The sequence below is a fragment of the Phaethon aethereus genome, assembly GCF_964289735.1.
Source record: "Phaethon aethereus genome assembly, chromosome: 4".
Classification (NCBI taxonomy): Eukaryota; Metazoa; Chordata; class Aves; order Phaethontiformes; family Phaethontidae; genus Phaethon; species Phaethon aethereus.
Window position 1 is genome coordinate 85,497,288 of NC_138578.1, and position 9,520 is coordinate 85,506,807.

At 64.3% G+C, this 9,520-nt stretch overlaps 1 protein-coding gene across 1 annotated transcript; it reads right to left on the bottom strand.

Annotated features, from left to right (window-relative positions):
* Positions 1–575: 575 nt before the first annotated feature.
* On the bottom strand, positions 576–7,744 carry DOK1 (docking protein 1; the record flags this gene model as incomplete). The annotated part of the gene is made up of 5 exons (XM_081999701.1): positions 576–1,688; positions 3,478–3,650; positions 3,803–3,914; positions 6,721–7,017; positions 7,682–7,744. 5 exons carry the CDS (start codon positions 7,742–7,744, stop codon positions 576–578), a joined length of 1,758 nt encoding a protein of 585 aa, XP_081855827.1.
* Between the last annotated feature and the right edge of the window lie 1,776 nt (positions 7,745–9,520).

The following is a 9,520-nucleotide window of genomic DNA, read 5'->3' on the forward strand; positions in this document are numbered from 1 at the left end:
CCTCTTAGCTCAACAGCTCTGGCACAGACACAAACGTGAACGCTGCTCAGCCGGGCCGCCCTGCTCTGCAGCACTGCGCCAGCATCTCCCCATCCGTACGCCTGACAGCCCAGACACGCCACAGGCAAACGTTTCATTCTGAGACATACAGATTTTAATATTAAAATAATTTTGTATAAAAATACTTTTGGAGACTGATGGCAAGCAGTCTTCCATGCACCACAACAGGCATCCCAGCCCTGCAGCCCTGTCAGGGAGGGAGCCAGAGCAGAGCCAGAGCAGGAGGCACAGGGCAATGCAGCCAGCCCTCTGCAGATCAGGAGGCGGCAGCGGAGCCAGCTCCGGAGCCGGAGCAGCATGCTGGCATCTGCACCAGCCACAGCTCTCTTGCTGTGGAAGGGGCCTCCAGGGAAACGCAGCCCCTCAGCATTGGTGAGCAAGAGGGGCTCTGCCTGAACCAGAACGGTCCCCAGCCCCAAGCCACCCCCAGGACCTGTGGAGGACAGGAGCTGGCACTGCTCACGAACGGGCCTAGGCCCCCAGTCCCTCCTGGGCAGGTACAGAGCGGCAGCACGCTATATCTCTCCTAAGTCCTCGTAGACAGGCGACAAGCTGCACTCGTCCACAGACTGCTCCTTCTTGTGCACGTGCTGGGGCCTCACCACCTGGCTGTACAGCACCTCCACGTTGTTGTTGTTGCTGCTGTTGAAGCTGGGTTTGATGACCGCCTTCTCAGGAGCAGCGTTGCCCCACCGCCTGCCAGGGTCTCCGCTCCTCTCGGCACCTTTAAGGATAAAAGCTGCCTGAGGCTTGGGGGCGGGCACTGGCTTGGGGCCCTTGGCCTTGGCCTGGAAGGTGGGTACCGAGTAGTCGTCAGTACTAGGGTTGTAGGGATACTCGTAGCCACCCCTGCCATCGTGGCCCTGGGTGCGCCAAGCCTCGTCTGGGGGCCGTGCTTCGTCATAGATGCAGGTGGGTGGGAGCAGGGAGCGGGGAGCGCGACCCTCCGGCTCATCGTAGATGTGCTCCCTCCGCCCAGGAACTGTGGGGGCCTGGCCGCGTCCCTCGGCCCGGACCTGCTCGTATGTGCCCGAGTACAGCGGCGCCAGCAGCCGGAGCTTCGTCTCGTCCGAGGCACCCCTGGGCGCCTTGGCCCCGCTCGTGGGCTTGCTGTCTATGGGGTCCGAGTACAGCGGGTCCAGCCAGGGCCGGAAGCCCTTCACCGAGTCTAGGGGCTCCGAGTACACACCGGAAGTGTCCTCAGTCAGCGGCACGGCGCGGGGTACCTTTGGCAGAGGGGAGCGTGGCGGTGTGCTCGGGACTGCGGGCTTGGCCTGTTGCATGGGGAGCTCTGGCAGAGTCCGGGTCTTCAGCAGAGACGTGGCGTCTCTCTCCTCTGCCGCTGCACTGGGCCTGGGCGCCAGCCCCACTTTGGGTGCCAGGGTGTCATCCCCCTCCACGGGCATCTCCAGGCTCAGGCAGTCAGCCAGGGCCTGGCGGATCAGCACCACGCCGGGGCTGTCCGAATCCAGCGAGTCACAGCTTTGCCGGTTCTCCTCCACCTGCGCTTTCTGCTCCCGGATGGAGGCTTCCACCAGGCGGAAGATCTCATTGCCCTGCTTGGTCTCAAAGGTGAAGTTCCCTGGGCCAGAGTCGCAGCGCCTGCCAGCTTCGAAGGAGAACATCACCTGCAGGGGAAGTGGAAGGGTCACATCCTGCCCAGCACCTGCAGACCCAGCGCATCGTGGAGGCTGTGCTTCCTGCTGCAGGGCACATGGCTGCGGTGCTGATCCCGCACATCCTACAAGAGAGACTTCACTGAACATCCTGCTCCTTCCACTCCCCACCGCGAGGGTCACTGCTCAGCGAGCACCACCCCAGGGGCACGCTGTGCTCAGCGGCTGCACCGCTCCGCTGCCCAGCAGCCCAGAAAAAAAGCCGTGAAACTGGAACAGGATGCACACTTGAGGGGACATCACTGCCAGGTGCCCCACAGCCAGAGCTGCAGTCCCGCTGGAGACCTGCTGCCTCACCTGAGCAATTCCAGCAGGGTCAACAACTGGCAACAGTTAGTCTAGGAAATAATATGCAGCTGGCACTGAGAATGGAGTAGGGTGAGATGAGTGACAGTTCAGCAGGGGAAACCATTATGGGCCTCTTGGGTAAGTCAGCGTTAGTCAGGCAGAAAGGAAGTGAGCCAGAGGCGAGAGATACAAGATGGAGGAAAACAGCTTTCCACGGGGGAAAGGCCAGCAGCAGCCTGGCTACCGCTAGCAAGCAAAGCATTCGCCTTACCAGCATCCCTCTGCTAAGGGTAAAAAGTACTTTAAAGAGAACTCTTGCACCAAGATTGTGTTCCTTAGGCCTGAACACACCCATGCGCAGGTCCATTCCCGCCAGCGGGTGCCCACGCCCTTCCTGAACCTCAGTCCCTGAATCCAGGTGGGATTTTCTGCCTCACTGGTGCTCCTTCACATGCAGCAGCAGCCTCTGGGGTTGCTGCAAAAGCCTCTGGGGGCAGACTTCCTTCTGTGGGTCGATGCTGCCAAACACAAGCACAGCAACCTATCACCGCTTGGGGACCCGTGGGTGCCACTGCCTGCCGCCCACACCATGTGGCTCTCATCTCCTGCCCCAGCACAGACCCTGCGGATGAGCCAGATGCCTCCCCAAGAGCAGCTCGGTTTCCACTTCTGCTTTGGTAAAGTGCCGCAGAAAGCACCATCAGCAGACTGCAGCCGACACCGTCACTTCTGTAAACAGCCCTGGGGAGACCAATTCCTCCCCATCCAGTGCGGCAGGTATGTCTTGCGCTCAGGACAGCAGCAAGACAGGTCAGTGACCCACTGCTGGAAGACACTGGAGAGGGGACAGACCTGCACAGGTCAGCCAGACTAAAAGCTGTACATCCTGTAAGGTGAACAAATCTAGAGCGTCTCAAACAGCCCCTCCTGCTGTGGCCACCATCCTTCAGGAAGGGATGGACTGAATCCAGAGCAGAGCCAGGACTGCAGGGAGCCAAGGTCCCCCGAGGCTGCAGAGCGCTCATGTGCAGGACGGAAGGACATGCCTGCCAGCAGCACGGGCCGGGGAGTGCTGGGATGGAGAATGGAGGCAAGCCAGCCATGGGGATGTCCAGCAGGGGGCTGTCAGGGGTGCAATGGCCCCAGTGGGAGTGGGACAAGGACCACAGAGAGAGGGGTTCTGCACAGCCATGCCCTCGGTGGGGATGGGTGTCCTGCTAGCACACGCTCCTGCACAGTGACACATGCTGGAGCTGAGGACAGACGGGATCACAGATGCCCCTGGGGACCCTGCTGTGGTTGCCGAGGGCTGTAGCCGTTCTGGCATTTGGCAGGACCGCTGCATGGTTGCCACAGGCTGGTCGGGTACATAAGCTCCTTACCCTTCAGCAAGGGAAAGCCTGCGGGGGAACAGGCACCAGCGCACAGCACATAGGGTCCCCCCACGCCCTACCTTGTCCCGGCCGTATCTCCGGAGCAGCCGGTAGGGCCAGACATAGAGGATCTCATTTGTCCGTGGGTCCTTCAGGACGAGGCTGTCACGCTCAGCTTTGAGCACGTAGGCGCCGCGCAGCTCGCATCGCTCTGCGGCCTCGGTCCGTTGCACCGTCACCCAGAAGGCATTCACTGTGGGGACAGGGATGCTCAGGGGAGGGCGGAGGAAGCCACGTCCCCCGCTCCAGGCGAGGCCTCGCCCTGCCCACCCGAGCCCCGGTGATGGGGCAGCAGCAGGACAGGCCCCGCAGAAGACGGCCCGAAGTCAGGGCAGCAGGTCCCACCTTCGTCTCTCGAGCAGTAGATGGAGTTCACGGCCATCTCCAGGGCTGGCGCCTCCCCGCTGCCCGCTCTGCCACGCTGAGCCGCCACACCAGCATCGCTGGGGCGGTTTCCCTGACAAGGGAGAGCAGGTCAGCCCCCTCTCCCCACATCAGCCCCTGGGTCCCCTTGCAGCCGCCGCCCCAGCCCTGCATTGCCTGGGCCCCGTCGCCTCCCCGAGGGGCCTCCCCCAGCCCCACACGGCTTAGCCACCCTGCAGCCACACCAAGCCCATCCCTGCCCGGAACCAGCGACAGACCCCAGGGCCCACCCCCGCGAGCCGACACGAACAAGGATGAACAGGGCCAGGCAGCGCAGGAGGGGCTTCCCTGGAGCTCCTGCTACGACCCTGGGCCCCAGCTGGGCTATGCATTGCACAGGGTGCAGTTACTCCTGGCAGCCCCCTCCTCCGGACCCTGCCCGCGGTGCAGTACAAGCCAGTGCTGAGGCACGGCCTCTGGCAGGGCAGCACCCGGGGGGCTGCTGTGCCCACTCTACTGCTGCTTGTCTGACCGCTACGGCGTGCCCACGCAGGTGCCCTGGTGCCAGGGCAGAAAACAGCTCTGCTTCCTCACCGATGTGCTCGGTGCAGGCAACACTGGCACCCAAAGCATCTCACAGGCCTGGGCACACTCTCCCAGCGGTACGAGCAAGGGAAGGAGCTGATGAGACAAGCCAGTAACGTGAGGGTCTGCGTCCTGCTTCTGCACAGGCGTGCAGGCAGTGCCAGTATCAGTGCACAGCCCGCAGAAGGGAAGCGCGCACTTCTATTTTAGCGCATGCAGAACTGAAAGCGCAATGCACACACTCTGTCAGCGATGGAGACCCAGCAGCAGGGTCCCCTGGGGGCCTGCGTGGGGGATGCACCCTCAGCGCTACCACCAAATAGCCAAGATCCTCCTCCAGGGAAGCCCCACGCAAATCCAGGGCTCGCAAACACTCTGCGAGGGCTGCGTCAGCTGCACCTTACATGAGGGTCTGTATTTGCACAGGAGCCGGAAGCCGTTTCTCAGGGTCACGTGGAATGGGGTTGCAGCAGAATATACAGCTTGTAGAAGGCAAGCTGTCACAGTTTCAGTTTCAAACCCAGCCACATGAGCTTCTTAACAAGAGGCAAGGCCCAAAAAGACCATTAGGCCCTTTAGCTTGGCTCCTAAATGGATTTGTTGCTAAAACCCAGAAGCTACTGCTCAGTCTAATGCAGCAGGGCTCCAGCTTGGGATCGGGAAGTCAAGGGCCAGCCAATCTGCCAGAGCCCTCTAGGGCTCTGTTTGACTGCACTTTCCTTCATCGTCAAAAGAAAAATACTCTTCTGCACTCTGAACGATCTCTGGCCCCAGTTCCCAAACTACTGGACCCTGCTTACCCTCTGGGCAGCAACAAACAACATGACACAAAATCATGCTCTCCATGCGGATGACCAGAAATCACAATGAAGGATCTTCAGCTTTTTGCAGAGAGGCCATGTGCAGCTCCTGTGCCTCTTGCTCCAGGCCAGGCCCTTCTAGAACACATGCCATCCTTGCAGTCTTTTGCTCACCGCTTCCTAAACTGTCAGCTTGCTTCCAGACCTCAAGCACACAACTGACAGCTACCATGTGAAGGAAGGTATGAGCACACCCCTGCTCCGAGCAGATGTTCCCCCACCTTCCCACTGCAAAGGCGTGTGGCTGTGTCCCTAGCTCAGCCCCACAAACCATTTCCAGGACAAAGGCTGCAAACAAACAGACAAGGGCACGGACATGGAGTAATTTCCACTACCATGCCAGTGCCTCTCGGCCTGGTCTGCAGGGTGCTTGCTGCACAGACACGTTTGGCTTGACAGCAGACTGCAGGGACAAAAAAAGGCTTAAGGTAAACCACATTCAGCAAACAGCCGGGTCCTTGTGGGAAGATGTTGCCTTTCCGTACAGCGCGGTATCTTCCGGCCGCCAGACCCTAGCTATCTACAGGAAGACCCTGGGATCACCAGCTGCGCAGCCAGCTATCCTGCCAGGCAGTCCTGCCCAGCACTCAAAGCCTGGAATCTGCTAGAGCACAATCCAGGGCTATGCAAACACCTCTCAGGAGGCAGAGCGGGGGACCCACGGGGCAGGGCAGGCGTGGGCTGCTCTCGCAGAGCAGTGTGGGCGACTGTGCTCCTAGGCCACCCGCTGCCCAAACTGCCTTCGCAGGGAGGCGTTGTGCTGGCGACCACCGGCTCCGCAGAAGGCTGCAGAGCGGCTACAGGGACTCAGGCAGAGTACGGGGAGCCGGAGGGCTGTGCCGCAGGCCCAGGACTGACAGGGGGTTCCCAGCAGCAGGCAGGAGCAAGCCCCATAGCTGGTCAAGGGAGTGCAGTGGCCCTGCAGCTGCTGGCACTGCCACCCAGGAGCCAGGTGGGTCCTGGAGCCACGCAACGTAACGCCCTCGGGCCTCCGCTTCCACCACTGCTGCAGCAGGAAAAGCAGCGGTGGCTGGGCCCAGAGGACACGCTCCACAGCCGTCACCCGGCCCCCGCCAGGCCTCTGGAGGGGGCGAGGATGGGCTCCATGCTGGGGGAGAGGAGCCTGACATGAAATTGGGAGCTGCAACCAAGAGTTACTGACAGCGTGCCCAGGAATCCCGCAACCCACCTGGCTGCTGGCACGCAGAGCTACCTGAGCGAGGCCCGGCGTCCCAGGGCCAGGCACGCTGACCACCCGGGACCGCCCACGCGTGCCTCACACTCTCCCTCCCTGCGCAGCCAGGCCCTCCTGCCGGGTGGGAAGGGGTCGCACCCCCACCACACGCGCTCCGATGCCCGGGTCCCCCCCCGGCTCCTGCCCTCCTCCCGAGGGGCAGCTGTGCCCCGGCACCCACCAAGAGCCCAGGACGCCCCTCTGCTCGCCCCAGGGCTCACCGGGAAGGCGATCTCGCACAGCTTCGCCACCCACTCCTCACTCTGCTGCCGGTCAGCCGCGAAAAGGTAGCTCCTGTCGCTGGTCTCCAGGCGGAAGACGGTCGTGCCGGCCCGGGGGCCGCTCTCGGCCACGGGGGCCACGCTGGTGCAGTCGGCCAGCCGCACCACCGTCTTGTCCGGCCGCTTGGTGCCCAGCCGCTCGGGCGGCGCCGCCGGCTCCTTGCAGTCGAAGAACTCCAGGCGGGCGACGCCGTGCTGGCTGGCTGGGTACAGCGCGAACCAGCTCCGCTTCCACCTCTGCAAGGCAGCGGCGTCACCCGGGCCCGGGCCGCGGGGGCGCCCCCCGCCCGGGCGCCCCGGCCCGCCCCGCGGCCGCCGAGCGCCGGGGACCGGCCCCGACCGCGCCCGCCGGCACCCCCGCGCCCAGCCGGCCCCGCGGGGCCGAGCCCCGGAGGGGAGGGCCGGGCACATGGGGCCGGGGCCGGCGGCCGACAAAGCCCCGGCCCCGCTTCCCCGTTCGCCCGACGGCGCCCGCGGCCCGGCAGCGCGCCCAGCCGGGGCGGCCGCGGGCAGCGGGGACGGCGGGCCCGGCCCGGGCGGCGGGAGGGAGGGAGGGAGAGAGGGAGGGAAGGAGGGAGGGAGGGAGGGAAGGAGGGAGGGAGACCGCCCGGCCCCGGCCCGGGCGGCAGGAGGGAGAGAGGGAGGGAGAGAGGGAGGGAGGGAGAGAGGGAGGGAGAGAGGGAGGGAGAGAAGGAAGGAGGGAGGGAAGGAAGGAGGGAGGGAAGGAAGGAGGGAGGGAGGGAGGGAGGGAGGGAGGGAAGGAAGGAGGGAGGGAGGGAAGGAGGGAGACCGCCCGGCCCCGGCCCGGGCGGCGGGAGGGAGGGAGGGAGACCGCCCGGCCCCGGCCTGAACGGGCCCGGCCCGGCGCGCGGGGAGGCGCGTGCCGGCGGCGGCCGCCCACCTTAGTGCCGAACTTGTGGCTGTGCTGCACGAGGAGCGACCCCTCCTTGGCCGGCGGGTCCATCCCGCGCCGCCACGCGCCGCGCGCTTCCGCCCACGCCACCGCCCGCGCCGCCGGGGGGCGGGACCGCGCCGAGGACGCACGTGTCGGGGGTGGAGCGAGCGAGGGAGGGACTGTGCGCGCCCGTGTGCGGGCAGGCGCGCGGGTGTGCGTTCGTGTGTACCTGCCACGCGCCGAACGCGCGCGCTCCGTGCCGCGCGCGCACAGGTGCCGTCCCCCGGCGCGCTGCCCCCCTAGTCCCGCGTGCCCGGGGTGCGGGTTCCCCTCCGGAGTCCCCGGAAGGACCTTCGGGGCTTCCGGTGGCTCCTCCTGGCTCTGGCCCAGGTTGCCGGCGCAGCGCCCGGGGCTCTGCCGGCCCTGCCGGACCCCCCCCGGCCCACCGCGCACCACCTCACGGAGGGGGGGGGTGTACGGAGGCGTGGCCCGCGCTCGGCACGCGGCGGGGAGCAGCGGCGTCCCCACCCCAGAGCCTTCTCTGCGGGGCCGCGCCGCGGCCGCCCGGGCACTGCGGGAGCGCGGCCGGCGGGCGGGGGCGGGGGAGCTGCAGCTCGGGGAAGGAGCTGGCTCCTGCCGTGGCCGGCTCCACCCTGCCGCGCTGTCCGCACCCCACGGGAGAGGTCTGGGCTCCCAGGCCCGCCGGAGGACACGTCTCACACTGTCCCGAGGCCAGGGAGGAGATGAGCCACAGCCCGCAACCAGAGCCCCCAGGGTGTCCGGGGCCACCGCCCCCGGGGCGGCGTGGTCCTTGCCCCACGTACCGCAGTTACGCGAGTGCCGCGGGGAACGCACGCCTGCAATGGGAGGTCTTTGTAGACGTCTAAACTGGTGCTCGGACTGGCATGACACACCCTGAGGGCTGGCCTGTGAACTAGGGGTGCAGCTTGCCAGGAAAGAGCAAACACAGAAGAGGAAGATGTTGCTGGGCGTACGCGGGGTATGCACTGGCTCGGACCTCCAGGAGGCAGGTGGCCTGGGGACCTGGTGGGAAATGAGAGGAACGAGAGGGATAAAACCGGCTTGCCCCAGGGTCAGGACTGTCCTGGCCCCCTCCCTGAACGAGCCTCCGGCATGTCCCCCGCAGCCAGGTGTCCTCCGGGGCTGCCTGCACCAGGGCACGGCTGCCTGTGTGGGCTTTGGGCCGGGGAGCACAGGAAACCCCAGGGGAGGCTCTCCCAGACCTTACTCCACATAAAAGAGAGGAAGCGCGCGAGGGTGTTGAAGTGGAGAGTGACTTCAGAGTGCCTTTCAGAGAAAATCTAGGGAATTCAGGGAGCTGGAGATCACGTCCAACAAAATGCATTCAGAAAACCTGGCAGGGCTTTAATGAAGCAATAGGGTGCAACGGAAACCATCCCAGCACTGGGGGAAGGGAAGGCTTATAGTTCAGATAATTACCTGAAACTTCAGAAGGAAGGGCATAAAAGTAGAAACTAGGTGAAAAAACTAGGAGGAACGGAAAAAAATAACAAAAAGTCAGGGAAGCCAAAGCATGAGCAGCCCATGTGGCCCACCGTCCTGCTGAGCCTGAGGTGGACAGCAGAAGGTGACAGCTCTCAAGTGATCAATGGATTCTTCCCCTCAGCCTGCACTGAGGAGGGTGGCTGCGATCGCGTGATTAACACCACTAACGTGAGTGACAGGTGTACGCTCCCACTAGGTAAGGGAAAATGCGATCAGTTTGGCTGGACTGATAAGTGAGGGTAATATTGAGAACTGGTGGAGGATGGATGAGGTTTCAGAGATCAGGAAAAAGGAGTGACACAGTGCCTGTCTTTGATG